The following is a 20,603-nucleotide window of genomic DNA, read 5'->3' on the forward strand; positions in this document are numbered from 1 at the left end:
CTTGAATACAGTCAGACCAGTTCAAGATCTTCCCTTTACTGCCAGTATCTTCAGAATTCTCACATTTCCTGGCGTGTAGCCAGATGGACTCAGAACAAATGGGATAGTATCCACGTGTTAGCAGTTGGAGACGGATCTGACGTCAGCACGGGGGTGTATATATCCCCACAGGAAGCATAGCTATTCAGTAATTTCCGTCTCCAAAGCAGTTTGGAGTGCCTGCACGCTAGTTGAGCGTGCTTTCCAAGACTACTTTAATTTTTCTCTTTTCTTATCGTTCTAGATTCTACTTTGTGTTTCCTGTCTATTCGACTTTAGAGCCCCGTGCTCCTGCGGTAGATACCCAAGGGTTCCTCCCCCAGTTGAGCTCCCGGGGTGATTGCCGTGCTCCCCCGGTGGTGGAAGTCCTCGGTCCTGCCGAAGCGTGGCAGTGACACAGCCCCCGGGCGAGTTCGGGTGAGGCATACGAGGCCATCGGTCCCGGCGTGGACGAGGTAGCGGGTGCATATCCTCAATTGCGGCGGTGAGGTGGTCTCTTCCCCCGCAGCCGGAGACCGCCTGTGTTCCAGCCGGGAAGCGCCGAAGCTGGTAAGGAGTACATCTCTTCCGACGGGTCTCCGAAGCGCAGAGGATCGGCGGCGTGGCACGCTGTGGAGGACGCCATTGTGGGGCCTTGCTCAGGTACTCCGCGCCCATAATAGGTGCGGCTTTCTTCCTCCTTGGGCGTATATGGCTTTGTTTCGGTGAATTGCTGGGCGCCTATTGAATGCCACTGAGCGTATATCGCTAGCCGCATATTGCTGAGAGCCTGTTGAATGCAATTTGAGTGTATATTGCTGACCGCTTATTGCTGAAAGCCTATTGAATGCCAATTGAGCGTATATTGCTGACCGCTTATTGCTGAAAGCCTATTGACTGCAAATTGAGCGTATATTGCTGACCGCTTATTGCTGAAAGCCTATTGAATACAAATTGAGCGTATATTGCTGACCGCTTATTGCTGAAAGCCTATTGAATGCAAATTGAGCGTATATTGCTGACCGCTTATTGCTGAAAGCCTATTGAATGCCAATGGAGCGTATATTGCTGACCGCTTATTGCTAAAAGCCTATTGACTGAAAATTGAGCGTATATTGCTGACCGCTTATTGCTGAAAGCCTATTGAATACCAATTGTGCGTATAGTGCTGACCACTTATTGCTGAAAGCCTATTGAAGGCCATTGAGTGTATATTGCTACCTGCATATTGCAGGAGTGCCTATTGCATGCCATTGAGCTGGTTTCTTGGCCGCCTATTGCTGTGCACATGAGCGCCGGTTGTATTACGCACCTATTGCTGCCGCATGTTATTATTGAGCGCCTGTTGTGTTAAGCGCCTATTGCTGCCGCATGTTATTATTGAGCACCTGTTGTATTCAGCGCCTATTGCTGCCGCATATTATTATTGAGCGCCTGTTGTATTAAGCGCATATTGTTCAATGGATCAGAACACTGCAGAGTCTTCAGCGACGGCGCCGCCTGCTTCAGGCATTGCAGCCCTTGGCCTCTGCTCTGCATGCCAACTTCGGGCCACACGCAGTGATGAGCCAGATTCTCTGTGTGCCCAATGTGAGGGGACCGTGCGACCCTCGGGCCAGGACCGGTCTCAGCCACGATTTGTGGACAGTTCCCCAGGGGCTACCCCGGAGTTAGGGGGCAGTCTCGACCAATCTGGAATCCCGGGGGAGCTTGTACCCCGGCGATTAGAGGCTGCTTCAATCTCCTGGGTGGATCTCTTTAAGGGGATTCATGCCTTCGTACAGATGCAAACGGCTTCCCGTCCAGGCCCTGTGGTTCCTGCGGTGGCTGCGCCTGCGGCGGCTGCTGCACCTGCTGCTGCGGTGGCGGCTCCTGCGGATCCGGTTCCTGGACCCTCACGACCTTATCGCAAGCAGGACTTCCCACCGATGGACAGTCCGGATCAGTCCGACCAGGAGGTCTCACAGGACGAGTCCGAACTCCAGGATGAGGGGGACCTTCCTCCAGGGCTGAGCCATATAGAACCATGAGGCGGTTCTTCCCTAAAGAGGATCTCTCCGACCTGGTGTCTCAGTGGCAGAATTGGATATTACAGGTCCCAGCGCTTCGGTACCCTCCGCGCAGAACCCCCTGCTGGAAGGTCTTCGTCCTACAGCCCGCCATTTTCCATTCTTACAAGCGGCGCAACAACTGATCGATTTAGAATGGGCGGCACCAGCGGCTGCCTTCAAAGGGGGTCGGGCTCTGAAGAGCATGTACCCATTGGCACCGGCTATCCAGGACCTGCTGGCGTGCCCTCAGGTGGACGCCTTGATTAGCGCTGTGGTCAAGCGCACTACCATTCCAGTTGAAGGGGGGACGGCCCTCAGGGAGCCTCATGACCGGCGACTGGACGCCATTCTGAGACAGGCCTTTGAGGTGGCAGCTTTATCTTTGCAGATCGCCACCTGCTGCACAGTGGTGACGCGTGCCTGTTTGTCACAGGTTAGAAACAACGCTCCAGCGGCGGACATGGAATCTGCTCTTTCGTTCCTTACAGATGCGGCATCTGACCTGGTCCGGACAACAGCTAAAGGGATTTCATCCTCCGTAGCTGCCAGGAGGCAGCTCTGGATCCGACGATGGTCAGCTGATGCGCCTTCTAAGACACGCCTCACCAGATTGCCCTTCAAGGGCTCTTTTCTATTTGGCAGCGACCTTGATAAACTGGCCAGTGCATGGGGTGCCTCTCCAGTACCCAGATTGCCGGAAGATCGGTTCAAGAAGGGGCCAGAGCGCCTTTCCAAGGCCCTCCAGGGGCAGGAGTTCCCAGCGTTTCGTTCCTTACAGGGGTCGCTACCAGGCACCACGTCCTCCGGCCAGGAATCAGTCCTTTCGGACCAAGCAGCGCAAGAGGGGAGCGGGCCCGGGCTCGAGGCCCGGCCGCGCCTCCCAATGAGAATCCGCCGATTCGTCTGGGGGACGGAGCCATAAGGGGGCAGGTTAACCCTCTTCTACCCCAGATGGGTCGAGATTACATCAGACCAGTGGGTCCTCCCCGTTATCCGGGAGGGATATTTTCTGGACTTTCATCATCTCCCTCCGGACAAGTTTGTGGAATCTTCATGTCCCATACACAAGAAGGCAGCATTGGAAGCTACCCTGGCGAGGCTCCTGTCCTTAAAGGCCATCATCCCAGTACCTGCCTGGAAGTGAATTCTGGACATTATTCCATTTATTTCATGGTACCCAAGTCCGTCAATCAATACTTACGGGTACCGAGGTATCGCATGGAAACTCTACGCTCCGTCAAGGCCGCAGTACAGCCAGGAGAATTCCTCACGGCATTGGACCTGTCAGAGGCATACCTGCATATCCCGATCCATCCGGATCATCAGCGCTACCTACGCTTCAAGGTTCTCGGCCGCCACTTCCAGTTTCGGGCTCTGCCCTTCGGGTTGGCAACGTCACCACGGACATTCACCAAGGTGGTAGTAGTGGTAGCGGCGGCACTCAGGCGGGAAGGAATACTGGTCCATCCCTACCTAGACGACTGGCTGATCAGGGCGAAATCACGAGAGGAGAGCCTTCGGACAACCGACAGAGTGATAGCCCTTCTGGAAAGCTTGGGCTGGGTAATCTACCTCAGCAAGAGCTGCCTACAGCCTTCCCAGTCACTGGAATACCTGGGAGTACAGTTCGACACCCGGGCAGACAGTTAGTCTCACAACCAAGAGAAAGTTGAAACTTCAGTAGCATATCCAGTATTTGATGAGAGCCAGTCGGCCCACAGCCTGGGATTATCTGCAGGTTCTTGGTCTCATGGCATCCACCCTGGAAGTGGTACCTTGGGCGAGGGCCCATATGAGACCTCTACAACACGCCCTGCTCTCTCGCTGGAGCCCCCGTCTACGGAACTACTCCACGCACCTACCTCTACCAGCCAGAGTGTGGACCCAGTTGCGGCGGTGGTTGCAGTCCAACCACATGAGCAGGGGGTCGAAGATGTCCTCACCCCCGTGGATCTTGCTCACCACAGATGCCAGCCTGAGCGGCTGGGGAGCACACTGCGAAGAACTCACCGCACAAGGGCGGTGGAACAGAGAAGAGTCAGCATGGAACATCAACCGTCTAGAGGCCCGGGCAGTCCGATTGGCATGCCTTCAATTTGCTCACAGACTGAAGAACAGAGCAGTCAGAGTGATGTCCGACAACGCCACCACGGTGGCATACATCATCCGTCAGGACGGAACCAGAAGCAGACAGGTATCTCGGGAGATCGCCCCTCTGATGACTTGGGCAGAGGTGACTCTTCAGGACATCTCCGCCGTCCACATTGCCGGGAAGGACAATACCACAGCAGATTTCCTCAGCAGAGAAAGCCTAAATCCGGGAGAGTGGCAGCTCTCACCCACGGCCTTCCAGATGATTGTGGATCATTGGGGGATTCCGGACATGGATTTACTGGCGGACAAGTCCAACGCTCAAGTACCCAGATACTTCAGCCGCAAGCGCGACCCGTTCTCACATGGAATCGATGCCCTGGTTCAGCCATGGCCTCCAGGGACTCTACTGTACGCCTTTCCTCCGTGGCCTCTGCTAGGCGCTGTCATCCGCAAGATTCAGAGACACCGGGGCCTAGTTCTTCTAGTGGCGCCAGACTGGCCAAGAAGACCCTGGTACGCGGACATGAGAAGACTGCTGGCAGGGGAGCCCCTTCCCCTGCCGCTTCTCCGGGACCACCTACATCAAGGTCCCATTCTTCACGAGGATCCGGCTCAATTCTCTCTTACGGTATGGCCCTTGAGAGGGCTCGATTGAAGAAGAGGGGTTACTCGGAGCCCGTGATTGATACCCTCCTCCGAGCTCGCAAGTTTTCCACATCCCTCACATACATCCGGATCTGGAGAGTATTTGAAGCATGGTGTGACACTCACGGCACCAATCCACATGCACCTACAATCCCTATTGTGTTGGATTTCCTGCAGGAAGGACTTCAGAAGGGTCTGTCCCTCAGCTCCATCAAGGTTCAGGTGGCTGCGCTGTCTTGCTATGGTCCCAGGAGGGATGGCAAGACCATTGCCAAGCACCCAGATGTTTCTCGCTTCCTGCAAGGAGTCAAGCATATTCGTCCGCCACTGAAGTGGCCTGTGCCTTTGTGGAACCTCAACCTTGTTTTGGATTTCCTCGCCGGATCCACCTTCAGACCCCTTCGGGGCCTGTCTCTTCGTTCTCTAACCTTGAAGATGGTGTTCTTGCTGGCTGTATGTTCAGCCCGCCGCATCTCAGAGCTACAAGCATTGTCCTGCCGTGATCCCTTTCTCAGAATCACTCCAGAGGCTATCCATCTTCGTACGGTTCCCTCCTTTTTGCCTAAGGTGGTGTCACAGTTTCATCTTAATCAAACCATATCCTTGCCTACCACGGCGGGTCTGAAGAAATCTGAAGAAGGGCGTTTATTACGCCATGTCGACATTGGCAGGCTGCTGCCCAGATATTTGGAACTTACACAAGACCTACGAAAGATGGACCATCTGTTCGTCCTGCACAGCGGGAAGAAGCAAGGTGAAGCGGCCTCGCGGCCCACCATCGCCCGCTGGATTAAAGAAGTTGTCAGAGCAGCGTACGTAGAGACTGGGAAGTCTCCGCATCTAGAGGTCAAGGCTCATTCTACCAGAGCACAAGCGGCATCTTGGGCAGAATCCAGGATGCTATCGCCTGCGGAAATCTGTAAAGCGGCGACGTGGTCCTCCCTCCATACCTTCTCCAGGTTCTACCGTCTAGATGTCCAGGCCAGGGAGGACTCAGCTTTTGCGAGGGCGGTACTACATGGGCCTCAGGCAGCCTCCCGCCCAGGCTGGGAGTAAAGCTTTGGTACGTCCCATTTGTTCTGAGTCCATCTGGCTACACGCCAGGTAATGTTGAGATTACTACCTGATAATCTCCTTTTCCTTAGTGTAGACAGATGGACTCAGCATCCCGCCCAGCTGCCTGCGTACATGGGTTTCACCGATTCAAGGTAAGCCATGTCATCTGTTTCCATAAGAGCGTACACTCTACCAGGTGTCCACGCCTTCCGGTTGGGAATGCTGGCGGTCTCCAGCTACTATCAATCGGTCAGGGGAATCCTGTTTCACTTTTCACTGAGCGTCAGTACACACATCTATAACAGCTTTTGCAAGGAAGATTACTGAATAGCTACGCTTCCTGTGGGGATATATACACCCCCGTGCTGACGTCAGATCCGTCTCCAACTGCTAGCACGCGGATACTATCCCATTTGTTCTGAGTCCATCTGTCTACACTAAGGAAAAGGAGATTATCAGGTAGTAATCTCAACATTCTTTGGCTTTCTGGGGTTTATATTTGAATGCTGGGAAGCAGCAATGGGATACATAATGGATGTCTATACCTCCCTGTAGATGAGTTAATTTTTTACTGTTGGGAATTTAATTCATTTCTGCTTCCTTGTTCTGGAAATCCGTTGATTAATAAAAAAAAAAAAAAAAAAAGAATACAACTTAGAATTGTAGTTTGGCTTGGTTATTGGTTTTGAGATTGTCCATGATTAGTTTGTTACAGGAATACTGGCAGGATGGTGTAGGTACAGAGGTATATAAGGGGTGACATCCACAAGTCTGTTAATCTCTCCATCTGCTGGTTGGTGTGCATAACCCATTTGGACTGGTCTGTATTGAAGGAAAAGAAATTATCAGGTAAGAAGTAATTTTACCTTTGTATTTCACTTAAAACATTTATAGACCACATCTGACTTAGGCCATCTGAAACTGTACATTCTCAACAAAAATCATCCAAAAACTCATAATAAACACAATTTTAACAAATAATTGACTTCAGTAATAGGTTTTGAAAGTTGTCCACTCCTTCACTATGATGTATGAACTTAATCTTTCTTAAAGTAATTTGTGAAATTTTCAGTAAAACTAGATGGTGAAACTATTTTGCTAATGCTGGAAATTTTGTTTTGCATTTTTTGTTTTAGATAAACCATCTCAAAACTCTGAGAATGAACAAAATTCTGTAACGTTGGAAGTGCTCCTTGTAAAAGTCTGCCACAAGAAACGAAAGGTAACCTACAGTATATGCTTTCATAATATAATATCTAGCATAAAATACATTTTTGACATGTAAGGTTTAATTGGCATCTTTTTCAAAGAAGTGGAAGTATATTTGAAACAAGAAATTGGTATTGCCTTCTAAGACTTTACTAAGGGTGGCTCTCCTAGAAAAAATTCCAAACAGAATTTTGAGAGAGGAAGTAATGGTACATTTTGATTTTTTCCTGTTTTCCAATTTATCTTAAGATTTTCTAGTGATCATGCAGTTGCCTTATTCTCATGGCTGCTAGTTATGTGGATTCCATTGCGTCTAATGCTAAGTCTAAAACTTTATGAAGAAGAAGAGGGATATACTGTTAGTCCTTTCAAAACTAAAACTTATTTAAAGAAAACAAAAGTTTCCCAGATGTATCACATTTCTAGGATCACAAATATTTTCAGATGCATGATTTTGGGACTGAGGTCCTTGCCTCTGGCAATATTTTAATGTTGGTACAAAACCAGATATAGTGGTAAAGGGAAGGTGTAATAAGGATGATTACAGAAGTAGCAGTTCTATTTATTCTATAGTGTATATTATATGAAGGCACAGAAAATAAAGGGCCGAATTCAGGATGGGGAAAAACCAGTACAAATCTGTTTACTTGCACACTTTTGCAGTAGTGCATTTTCCTCTTAAGCATTTAGTTTTCTGCAGCTTCAGGCAAGAAAAAATATTGTGTAAACAAAACTGTATGCAAAAATGAATGCAGTTTCTTTATGGAAACCTTCAATTTTAACCTGAAATGGGTAAAGGTCCATGAGTGTTCTTTGCACGTGTTTTGGCCTGCGCAGTTTTATAGTGGATTTTTCTCTTCCAGAAATTGCAGAATTAAATCTTTAGACAAGTGAGATGCCGTTTAAAAAAAATGGTGCAGACAAGTTAATCTGCGTTCTTTGTGTTTTTTGCCTTAATTTTGCTAAACCCGTAAACATGACCGCGATTACCAGAAAGTGGCAGTTTCCAGTTTTTGGTGCTGAGGAAAGTGCCCTATGATGAGCCACAGCTAACTTTAGTACAAAGCAAGTACTAACAGCTCACCCAGAAAATTTGAAATGTTGGTCATAGTTAATATTCACTGGCCTAAGAATGAGGTTTATTGCTATCATATGATGTACAAAAAGACCCTTTAACATTTCCTAAATATACCACACTTGTAATCCAAGAAGCTTTCCTCTGCAAGCATCTGTTTGCATAGTAAAGTATCTTTTGTCTAGCTCTTAGTTTTCTTGTAATACCTTCTAAAACAAGTGACATTTGTATTCTTTATCTTAAAGCATCCTCTGCTGTAACTTGGCCTCCTTTTTACCTTTAAAACAGTAGGTAAAGGGGAGACCCAGGGAGCATAGACTGCTATGCAGTCTACTCAAAATGATGTAGGTAATATAGAATGATGTAAGTTGATTATATGTATTATTTGATCAAAACTGCTTTGGGTTTATATTTTATGAAGGAAAGTGTAACTGTTAAAATGAAAATGAAATTTGTTGTAACTCTTAGAAGAGCAGTGATATAGAGATCAGTTAGGTATTTATCATTCTGGTAGGGAGAATTAGTTATGCTGCTGGCATTACTTTTTTTGCAGACTGTAAATTGCCCTTAAAGTGGACAGCTGTAGCATTTCTTCAAAACCCAACAAAACTAAGGGATTTTATTTTTTGTGTTTTTAAAAGTTCTGGAATTGTATTCCTTTGATTCTTTTGAAATTGGGGTTAAAGGTCAAAACTACAACAAAGGCAAGCTTTAAATCAGAAGCTATGTTTACTTAATATTAACTAACACATCACATAAAAATTTCTCTGAAAGTAGGGAGCAGTAAATTATGGTGGTGTCTTCTGTACATTTAAACATTTATCACCAATGCTGTTAACCTGCCTTCTGACATCTTTTATGGCTTGTGGGAGTACAGTTTTGAGGCTCAGCCCAGTCTGTTCAGAACCTGATTTTGGAATGGCTGTGAGCACTACCCAAGCATAGATGTTCTGTCTGCAAACCAGCTGAGAGGAATGATATCTTTTAGCCTACTAATTTTTAATATTGAATATATTTTTCAAGTGTTCAAAGAACTCTTGTCATTTTGACAAAGAGTTTGATTTTTTTTTTCTTGCTAGCTTTTAAAGCATTCTTAACAGTAACATAGTAGTTCCCTGTTTCTGATTAAAGGATTGTTAGCTTTTCCAACTCAAAACTTGTTTTGAAGAGTGTTTGGTTCAGTGGCAAAATTTTAAACCAACAGTAGATTAGGAGTTGACTAATCTAACAAATCTGGTCTTTAAACTGGAGGTGTAGTGAAATGCTTTCAGGAAGATATTTTTTCAGTGAATATGGAAACAAATTTCCTTATTTAAATAAAATCCTGAAATCAACCAGCATTAACCTTTTGTATGTATTTTATCTTGGAAAAGAATAACTGCATACACCAAATCTTTTATTGTTTTAAGCCCTATTTTATTTTAATTCAGTGGGGTCCTATTCCATAAGAAGGGCCCCCTTATAGCAAAAATCCTTTAGAACCTGCTCCATATATTTTTAGTCACAGTGGATTCTTTGGTCAATTTAGGTTTGCTTGAACAATCTGAGGCCAATCCCATGCCTCTTTGTTTTATATAAAAAAAAATAAAAAATTCTTAAGTGACTAAAAATGATTGTCTGGATTGATTTCTAAGTAAATAGGGCTCATGGGGGTTTTGCTTAGTATATATAATTTAAAAAAAAATTGTGACTGTGCTGCTTAAGGAAAAAGGGGCAGGCATCAATAGAAACTGAAGTCGTGTTTTGTTTTTAAATCCACAGGCCAGGTACAGTCAGTCAGTTGCAGTGCGAGCTTCCCCACGCTGCCCCGGTAATGACTTCAACCCTGACCTGGAGGGACCACCCTCTCTAGGGGTGAGAAGTAGTTCAGTCTCTATACCAGCTCATTACTGAGCCTTTCTTGAGTAGAGACTGAGAACTGTGCCAGATCATGTGTTGTAATTTTGCAATTTAGACTCCTGTTAATGGAGGACTGACTTAGAATCACCAAATTTAATTTCAGTTAGAATGTTCAAGCTGGTTGTAAGGCAGTGCTTTATCCGGGAAGCAACCCATCTTCTCGCCCTCTCAGTATATTTCTAATAGTGCGTAATCTCTTCCAGAGCCTTTTGTAATACATCTATGATCTGTGGATTAAATTACTATCTTCCCACTTGTATCCCTGAACAACCTATTTTTCTGCCTGGCAGTCTGCACCTCTTACAGTAGTTTGTACATCATCTTTGCTGTGTTTTCTTCATACACCTTTTGGACTTTTATTTTTGCTTTTATCTTTTGACATGCATAATTGACTTAAATACCTAATTTGCTTTTTCTTATCTGTATAATGAATGGCTGCATTTGTTACACATAGTTGTGCAGTAGAATTTTTCATTAGTATTCAGAGCTGCCATTGTACATTGTATTGTCTCCCCTTCCCTTTGTTTAGTGGGTTTTTTGTTTTTTTTTTTTAAATCTAGGAGTAGTGCAATTGATCTTACCTCCCAGTTTTTCCCTATTCTTGAGCTGCTCCACCTTGTTACTATTTCCCTTGTTAGTCACTTCTTGCAGTTGAAAATGGACCCAAGCCAGATTCACTATTCCTTGGGCCTTATTTCCTTCACAAATATATTTTACTCCGCCTCAATTAATTGTATTGCATTATTCTATTCATGTTTCTGATCTGGTGTACAGCAATATTTCTATTACCAACTCAGTTTTATCCTTTTTGCTTTCCAGTATGAAGAAAATAGTAGTAATCAGTGATGTACTTTTCTTTTCATAGTCTTGGTGTAGTAAAAATGTTTTTTTGCTTTTATGATGGTGATGGTGATGCTTTAAAATAAGATGCAAACTTAGACTTAGGAAATTCAAATGTGGACATATTTTAAATGTGTACGTTGATTACATAGGAACTATAAAATATTGTTTGCTCTTTTCATCCTCTAGGATGTCAGTTGCCCGATAAGGCAGGTTCCCACAGGTAAAAAGCAGGTGCCTTTAAATCCAGACCTCAACCCAACAAAACCAGGAAGCTTCCCATCACTTGCAGTTTCCAGTAATGAATTTGAACCCAGCAACAGTCATATGGTGAAATCCTATTCATTGCTATTCAGAGTGACTCGTTCTGGAAGAAGAGAATTTAATGGACTGATCAATGGAGAAACAAATGAAAACATTGGTAATTGATACTTGAGACCCTCTTCCTTTTTTATTTTTGTATTTATTAGGTTAGTCACTCTAATTTGAGCAAGTTTTAAAGGACTACAGGGATTTATTAAAGAATCATACTGTAAATGAAGCCTGTAATTACAAACACAGTTCAAACTGTTGCCAAATTATTAGAATCAGTTATAAGCGTTGTGACTTGTAGAATCTAAGCACTGAGCCCATCTCAGACTGCTTGTGCCTGGATATTTGCCATGGTATCACACTCAGTATAGGGAGGGATGGATGGTGGCTGGCACTATTATGGCAACCAGTGCCAACTATCCGGCAGTGCTGGGGTGTACCTAAGAGAGAGCAGTAACTTGAGCTACCAAAGCAGGTTGTCTGCAAGTGTGTGTGTGTGTGTGTGTGTGTGTGTGTGTGTGTGTGTGTGTGTGGGGGTGGTTTTGCAGAGAATAGGAGGAAAAGAAAAGATTGAATGTTAGAACAATTTCTAAAGTCAGCCTTTTTTGATAAATGATTATAGGGTTCATTTACTGTCATATTCTTGGCATAAAAAGGCACAGCAGTCAACCCTTAAATAACATTACTTGTTTGGATTATTAAACCAATTAGATATAACAGAGTTGGTCCTTCTCATCTAAGAGCCCTCTGACCTTCACCCTAACAGTTAGTATAATATATTTAGCCTTAAACACTGTACACCCAACATCTCTCACCAGTTTGTGAAATGTAAAAACCAGATGGACTAAACAAAAATTAGTCCTTTCTTTTGGTGCCAGTAATTGATTTGACTAACTAATTTAGTTAACTTTTCTGCCTAATAAGTATTTTAACTTTGTTACACTACTTACCAGTTATGCAAGAAACATAATTGAGACCAGATTCAAACCAGAATTTTCATAGTAGCACTTCGTCCTGCTGCTTCCTCCAGTGTCTTTCCTACCTGATCTACTGTTCTCAAAGGGGTCTTCAGCATCTCTTGTAAAGTGGTTTTTCTGAACACCAGCTCAGTTGGAACCAGGGCTAGGATATAATACCATGAACTTTCATTCACAATTATATGAGGATTTTTCTCCTATTTTATATCCTCTCGCAGCTTACTAAGTCCAGTCATTGCAGTGACACATCTTGGGCCAAAAGCTATGCACCAGGGCACCCTCCAGTACTCTGCAACCCTTAATCTGGCCACTAAATGTCACTGTTATGTGGTGACTGATTCCTCCTCTTCTCAACTTCGGGCTATGAATGCTGCCTCCACAGAGACCTGAGCCAGAAATCAAGCCCACATTCCTCTGTATGGGATATTTGTAATGGATTTGCAAGCTTGTGTGCAACATAACATATATGTCAAAGATGGATGCACTTGATGTGCTGGAAGTTCAGTCTGTTTATGGATTCTAAGATTGATGGCATCTACCATATGAGATGGTTTCATAGATGAGGTTGTGTAAGGGAGGCCTGATCATACCTACAGGTTCATGGAGTCTTAACTATGAGATTATAGGTTCTTTGCTTTAGTGAATGATCAGCTTGAATCTAATCAAAATCAAGAGCCAGTTTATGCCACAGGGAGTGCACAGGGTTGACAGATGGAGAGAAACCACCCTTCTGCCCAGGTACTTTGTTCCTGCCAAGTCATTACACATGAATGTCCTGGAAGTGAGGACTGGTGTATTTTGGTCTCGAAAGCTTTTCAAGATAAGATTTTAGCACAGGTATGAGAGAATTGGTTCAGATGATGCAGTGATAGTTTAAGCTATTTGAACAAAGAATACGGCACAAGTAATGCTGGTTTGATCCAGAAGGTGTTGATGTTGGCAGAACAAACTAGTCAACTTATCAGCATTTTGCCTTGTTGGACATCTGAATTTGCAGGCTCACTGACTGAGCAGAGCAGTTGTCGCCATGGGAAATAATTTGACTGAGATTTTCAAGCCTGGTGGGCATCCCAATCATGAACCCAATAGCATCTGCCTACAGCACAAAAGCTATAGAAGTTCTTCAGTAATTTCAAGGATGACTGGTCGATGGTCACAGTTGCATTTGCCCAAAGTTGGAAATGTCACCTCTCTATTTTCCATTACTTCTGGTAATACCACAGACATGAGGGGGATGATACTGGACCTAGTGCTTACAAATAGGGACTGTGATGTCCTTGGGGGATCACCTGTGATCCAATGATCACAGAATAGTATGGTATAGTATTATAGCACACACACTGGTGGTTCATTCAAAGGCAAGGGTCCTGGACTTTTTTTTTAAAGATGGAATTCCTCCAAGGAAGTATTAACTGGATGGGTTAAGCAAGTTAAGTAAAAGTGCAGTGGTCAAAACTTAAAGGAGGTATTGTTAGAAAAGTAAATAGACACACAGGTCAATGTGGCTTTCTAAAGAAGTGGCTGACAAGGTAAGTCTTGAGGGATATAGATTTCACAAGCTATAGGAGATTGCAGAACAAGGAAGATAAGCAGCAATATCTGGAAAAGATGAGAAGCTGGGAAAATAGATGTGCAAAATTACAAATAAAACACAAAACATAATTTCCCTGTATGTACCCGGATCAGTCCAAACTGTGGGTTGAGCCTCCTTTCCAGCAGGTGGAGACAGACTAAAACTGAAAGGATATCCTATATGAGGACAGAGCCTATCGTGTAACCCTTCAGTATTCGTCTCTCTCCAGCAGGTGTAACAGCTCACCCTTCGGTTCCCTGTTTTAAGCTAGTCAGCCTCTTCTTTCTTTCTTCTTCCAGATCAAGCAAGTACTTCTTTAGGAATCTTCCTTCTGTAAAAATAATAAATTCCTAGAAACAGGTTTCCTTTTTTCTGTGTAGGAGACGGTGCCGATTCCTAGCTCTTGCCGGACTCAAGGGGGCTTTGCCCCTTGTGCGCTGCATAGCCAGAGTTCGTGTCCGCTTCCAGGTGTGGGGACCGAGTCTGGAGTCCAGGTCTCGTCTCCCCTTCCTCTGGCTGCCAAGAGGGTTTAGAACCAGACTGCTGCGCTCAGTCTGGGGGGGGGGGGGAATAAAGAATTAAATTGTCAACTTTTAAATTTTGGATTTAAGTTAAAGGTATTCCCCTACTTTTAACTTACCTGCAGCAGTCTCAGGAGGCCTTGAACCGGCAGCCAGACAGGCAGGAGTCAGCAGGCTCCCCCCTGCTTCACTCTGGGCCTGCAGGCTGTCACTCAAACTTTTTTTTTCAGATTTTTTTTTTCTTCAGAGCGGCTCTCCTATGCGGTGGCAGGCAGCCTGCCTCTCTTGTGGGCAGCCCTCTTCGCGATTTTCACGAGAAGGCCTTTGCTCTGCTTGCCTGCCGGGTGGGGAAGGTCCCTCCTCGGCAGGGCAAGCAAACTTAGCCCGGGGATCTCATTCCCCTGGCATGGCCAGGCTGTTTCCAGCTTGGCAAAGCCTGGGAATGGCGGCCATCTTGGATTTTTCACGGCTCCGTTTCGGAGCTGCCTGGGGCTGGGGGGCCGAATTTTTTACAGTAACTCCCTGATTTGAGCCCCGTGGGCCCCCAGGAGGGGTTCCCAACCCCCCCCCCCCCCCCGGGAAATCCAGGGCCCGTTTTTCGGCAGAATTCGTCGTCATGCACAAATCATATTTAGCTAGCCTGCAGGAGGAGGAGGAAGGCCCCCCCCTCCCGCCAAAATTCCTCGCTCCGCGCCGTTGACTGCTGGCCCGGCTGCAGGCCCTCAGGGGCTGGTGTGGGTGGTCCTGGGGGTTCCCCTCCCCCCCCGGTGGATCCAGTGCTTCCGGACCCCGCCCGTTACCCCAGATCCGGAGGGTACCCTTCCCCTAGAGGGGACGACCCCAGAGTCCTTCGCTTGTTCCGCAAGGAGGAGTTTGAGCCCCTCATCCCCTTTGTCCTCCAGGAATTGGGGTTGAAGGGGCCCACTGCGGATAACCTGATGGCCTCCTTGCCCAAGGACATGGACCCGGTCCTGGCGGGTCTCAGGGCTCCAGCTACCGCCTTTTCCTTCCATCCCATGCTCAAGCTGCTGCTCCTATGGTAATGGGAGGCTCCAGAGGCAGCTCTCCGGGCGGGGCGTGCCATGGACAAGCTGTCTCACAGGACAAGCAGGATGGTAGTCCTCACATATGGGTGACATCATCAGGATGGAGCCCAATCATGGAAAACTGTCAAAGTTTCCAGAACTTTGACTGGCCCCTACTGGGCATGCCCAGCATGGCACTAACCCTGCAGCCAGCAGGGGTCCCCCTTCAGTCTTCTTTTTTCCGCGCAGCAGTAGCCTCGCGGTTTAGGAGCTCTGAAGAGATTCCGGACAGGAATTTTCCTCACGGAGTTAATTAAACTTAAATTGCCCCACAGGGGTCCCTCCTCTAACTTTTCTCAAGCCGCAGTACTCCGGTAAGTTTTCACCGTTTTTCGTCTATTACCGTCGAATTTGGCCCTCGCGGCCGACTGGCCGTCGACCGTACCGCGGCTCGATTTTTCTATTGCCATGGCATCGGGGTTTCGTCGGTGCCCGGACTGTACTCGCACCATGTCCATCACAGACCCTCATGGAGTCTGTGTAATGTGTTTAGGCCGTGAGCATGATGTCCTGACTTGCACCAAATGTGCCCTCATGACACCAAAAGGTCGCAAAGCCAGAATGGAGAAGATGGGACTCCTTTTTCCGTGCTCACACCCCGACGCCGTCCATCGCATCGACGTCATCGGAACTGGCACCATCGAAGTCTCACCAGCATCAACAACCGTCTGGTGACCGCCCGCCATTGATGTCGTCACGGACATAGACTCTCGTTTCTCCCCCTCAAGATCGAGGGGATCGTAGGGAGAAACATCGCCACCGGCATTGTAAGTCTCGGACCGTCGAGGGAGCGAAATCATCGACCTCGCCACAGTCCGAGCCACCATCGAAGAAGCCCTGTCCAGGAACGGCACCGACCACTCCTGTGACCGGGACATCGAGGCAACCCTCACCTGATCAGGGGTTTGGGAGTTGCGATTCCGCCTGTAAAGGTGGTCCCTCTGACTGTGCCTCAGCCTCCCTCTTCCGTCACGGAGCCGGGGCTGATTGCCCCAGGTCTCCGGGAAGAACTGGACCGGCTGGTCCAGGAGGCCATCGACAAGGCGATGCAACGGCTCCAGGTTCCTCCGGCACCGAGAGTGGAACCGGTCACTGATCCGATTCCAGCAGTGCTGGCACCGCTGCTATCCCGGATGGAAGCGCTCATGACTGCCCTTCCACCGGTGATTCCCAGGTCTCCGATGGCTCCGGTGCGCTCACCGATGACAGCTTCATAGGGAGGAGAAACACCGTTTCACATTCCTCTTCGGGGGTATTGCCTCAGCCATCGATGCCATGTCGTCCCTCGCCACCGATTCAATCATTGGGGGCGATATGCACATCGGCGCCATCGATGCCGGCACCGATACCCCCCAGGGCATCCACGGTGCCCTCTGTGATTCCTTCGATTTTCTCAGAGCCTCAGCCAGGCCCTTCAGGTATCCAACCCCCTTCTCGTCCTACAGGTCAGCCTGCTGATCCTTATGACACCTGGGGTGATGATACTTCCACAGACACCGATAACTTACCTTCACCTCCTTCTGAAAGTAGAAAGCGTTCTCCTCCAGAGGACCTTTCTTTCATTAATTTTGTGAAGAAAATGTCTGAATTGGTCCCTTTTCAGCTTCAGACGGAGCAAGATGATAGGCACCAGATGATGGAGCTTCTCCAGTTCCTAGATGCCTCTAAAGGAATCACTTCTATTTCCATTCATCAAGTTCTTCTTGACCTCAAAAAGAACTGGGAAAACCCTGGATCCATCGCCCCAGTACACAGAAAGGCTGACACTACCTATCTAGTACAGTCAGCCCCTGGCTTTCAAAAATCTCAGCTCGACCACCACTCGGTTGTGGTGGAATCAGCTCCAAGCCTCACTCCTCTACCCCTCCTGTCAAGGAACACAAGTTCCTAGACAATATTGGTCGACAAGTGTTCCAAGGGGCCATGCTCACCTCCAGAATTGCTTCTTGCCAGCTGTACATGACCCAATACAACAGGGTCATTTTCAAACAAATACAGGACTTCTCTGAAACCCTACCTGACCAATTCCAAGAACATTTTCAAATCCTTGTTTACAAGGGGTTTGAGGCAGGAAAACATGAGATAAGAACAGCTTACCATATCTTCGACACCTCCACTAGAGTGTCTGCAACTGCCATTTCAGCAAGACGCTGGGCCTGGCTCAAGTCTTCTGACCTTCGCCCAGAAGTACAAGACAGGCTTTCTGACCTGCCCTGTATAGGAGATAATCTGTTCGGTGAACAGATTCAGCAAATAGTGGCTGAACTAAAGGACCATCATGAGACCCTTAAACAGCTCTCATCGATACCTTCTGACTTCCCTTCTAGACAGCCCTTCAAGAAGGACTCTAAGAAGTCATTCTTCCGCCCAAGGAAGTACTATCCTCCACCAACAAGGTCCCGAGTTACGAGGCCTTATCAAAATTCTCAGCCTCGCCAGCCCCGGAAGCAAAAGCCGCAAGCAGCTCCCCAGCCGGGGCCTGCTTCAAGTTTTTGACTTTCCCTTGGAGAGCAGCAGCCTGATTCCTTTGCCAGGCATACCAGTGGGAGGTCGATTGTGCCACTTTCACGGCATGTGGCAGTCACAACCAACCAATGGGTGCTAGCAATCATTGCTCAGGGTTACCACCTAAACTTTCTTGCTCTTCCACCGGACTCACCACCTCTACAAGCGTGGAGAGTAACCGACCACTCTGTCCTTCTGGAGCAGGAGGTTTCCCTTTTTCTCCAGTTAAGAGCAATAGAACCCGTCCCTCTTTCGCAACAAGGCCTAGGATTCTATTCCCGGTACTTCTTGATCCCCAAAAAATCCGGGGGGCTTCGTCCAATCCTGGACCTACGTGCCCTCAAGTACCTACAGCGAGAAAAGTTCAAGATGGTAACCTTGGGCTCGCTTCTACCTCTTCTACAAAGAGGAGACTGGCTCTGCTCTCTGGACCTCCAGGACACGTACACCCACATTGTGATATCTCCAGCTCATCGGAAGTACCTCAGGTTTTTAGTAGGCCCAAAGCACTATCAATACAGAGTGCTTCCATTTGGCCTCGCATCTGCACCACGAGTCTTTACCAAATGTCTCATAGTTGTCGCAGCCTTTCTCAGGAAAGAAGGTGTTCACGTCTACACCTATCTAGATGACTGGTTAATCAGGGCCCCAACACAGCAAGCCGCTCGATCGTCCCTGGATTTGACCCTATACACTCTAATTTCTCTAGGATTTCTTGTCAATTACGAAAAATCCTCTTTAGTCCCATCTCAAATCTTGTCGTTCATTGGGGCAGACTTGGACACCTTACAGGCGAAAGCCTTTCTAACTCAACAACGAGTGCAAACCCTCGTGTCCCTTGCTCACCAGTTGCAGTCACAGTATACAGCAACAGCTCGGCAATTCCATGTCCTTCTCGGACACATGGCATCCTCAGTCCATCTCACATCAATGGCCCGACTGGCCATGAGAGTTATGCATTGGACTCTGAGGTCACAATGGATTCAAGCGACTCAGCCTCTGTCAACCATTGTCCACATCACCGACGCACTCCGTCTGTCTCTCGCCTGGTGGAAAGATCAGAACAATCTCCTCCAGGGACTGCCTTTTCACCTACCACATCCTCAACTCATTCTCACCACCGATGCTTCCAACCTCGGGTGGGGAGCTCATAGGAACGATCTACAGTCACAAGGATTTTGGTCTCCAGAGGAAGCCAAACACCAGATAAATTTCCTGGAGCTTCGAGCAATGCGATATGCTCTCAGATCTTTTCAGGATTGCCTATCAAATCACGTCATCCTGATTCAAACTGATATCCAGGTGGCCATGTGGAACATCAACAAGCAGGGAGGCACAGGCTCTTCCTTCTGTGTCAGGAAGCTGCGCAGATTTGGGCGGAAGCGCTCTCCCACTCGATGTACCTCAGGGCCACTTATTTGCCAGGAGTGCACAGTGTCTTGGCAGACAAACTGAGTCGTGTCTTCCAACTGCACGAGTGGTCTCTCAATCCCTCGGTAGCGACCTCTCTCTTCCAGCAATGGGGTCATCCCCAAATAGACCTCTTTGCATCCCCTCAGAACCACAAAGTGGACAATTACTGCTCCCTCATTCGGAGCGAGCGCTCTCAGCCCAGAGATGCATTCTCCCTCTCGTGGGCAGCCGGTCTGCTTTATGCATTCCCTCCACTTCCTCTTCTCTCGAAGACTCTCGTGAAGCTCCGTCAAGACAAGGGAACCATGATCCTGATAGCACCTCACTGGCCACGCCAAGTGTGGTTTCTCATACTCCAGGATCTCTCCGTCCGCAGGCACATTCCCTTGGGAACGCACCCGCTTCTGATCACTCAGAACGACGGATGTCTACGCCATCCCAATCTTCAGGCATTGTCCCTGACGGCATGGATGTTAAAAGGTTAATCCTTCAACCACTTAACCTTTCAGATTCCATTTCTCATGTCCTGATTGCTTCACGGAAGCCTTCCACAAGAAAGTCTTATTCCTATAAATGGAAAAGGTATACATCGTGGTGTTCGCAATCCCTTGATCCCTTTTCCTGTCCAATCCCAAGGTTTTTGGACTATCTCTGGCACTTATTGGAATCAGGTCTAAAGACCTCTTCATTAGAATGCATGTCAGTGCGGTAGCCGCCTTCCATAAAGGTGTCGGGGATGTCCCTATATCGGTACAACCCCTTGTAACACGTTTTCTTAAGGGCTTGCTCCATATCAAGCCACCTTTACGTCCTCCGGCCCCTTCTTGGGACCTTAATCTGGTTCTCGGGCGGCTCATGAAACCACCATTCGAACCTCTTCACTCCTGTGACCTAAAATATCTCACATGGAAAGTGATTTTCCTTTTGGCTATCACTTCAGCTCGCAGGGTTAGTGAGTTACAGGCCCTAGTTACCTTATCCGCCTTACACTAAACTCCTGCAGGACCGGGCGGTACGCCGCACTCACCCTAGGTTTTTGCCTAAGGTAGTTTTGGAGTTTCACATTAATCAATCCCTCATACTTACCTATCTTCTTTCCCAGGCCCCACTCCAACCCAGGGAACAGGCTCTGCATACCCTTGACTGTAAACGGGCTCTAGCGTTCTACCTAGACCGTACAGTTGCCCACAGGAAGAGCACTCAGTTATTAGTCTTTCCATCCTAACAGGGCAACCTTGTGGGTAAGCAGACTCTCTCCTCCTGGTTGGCGGACTGCATATCTTTTTGCTATCAGCAAGCAGGCATTCCTTTCCAAGACAGTGTTAAAGCA

At 47.4% G+C, this 20,603-nt stretch overlaps 1 protein-coding gene across 2 annotated transcripts in view; it reads left to right on the plus strand.

Annotated features, from left to right (window-relative positions):
* The window catches only part of SUZ12 (SUZ12 polycomb repressive complex 2 subunit), a 309,933-nt gene that overhangs the window by 136,603 nt on the left and 152,727 nt on the right, over positions 1 to 20,603 (plus strand). Inside the window, exons 6-8 of one of the 2 annotated variants that reach the window (XM_029600710.1) lie at positions 7,001 to 7,086; positions 9,910 to 10,002; positions 11,077 to 11,308. In XM_029600710.1, coding sequence (XP_029456570.1) covers positions 7,001 to 7,086; positions 9,910 to 10,002; positions 11,077 to 11,308 — 411 coding nt within the window. The remainder of the gene's footprint in view (positions 1 to 7,000; positions 7,087 to 9,909; positions 10,003 to 11,076; positions 11,309 to 20,603) is intronic. The other variant, XM_029600711.1, reaches the window with a different exon arrangement.

Source organism: Rhinatrema bivittatum, chromosome 4 (genome assembly GCF_901001135.1).
Source record: "Rhinatrema bivittatum chromosome 4, aRhiBiv1.1, whole genome shotgun sequence".
Lineage (NCBI taxonomy): Eukaryota > Metazoa > Chordata > Amphibia > Gymnophiona > Rhinatrematidae > Rhinatrema > Rhinatrema bivittatum.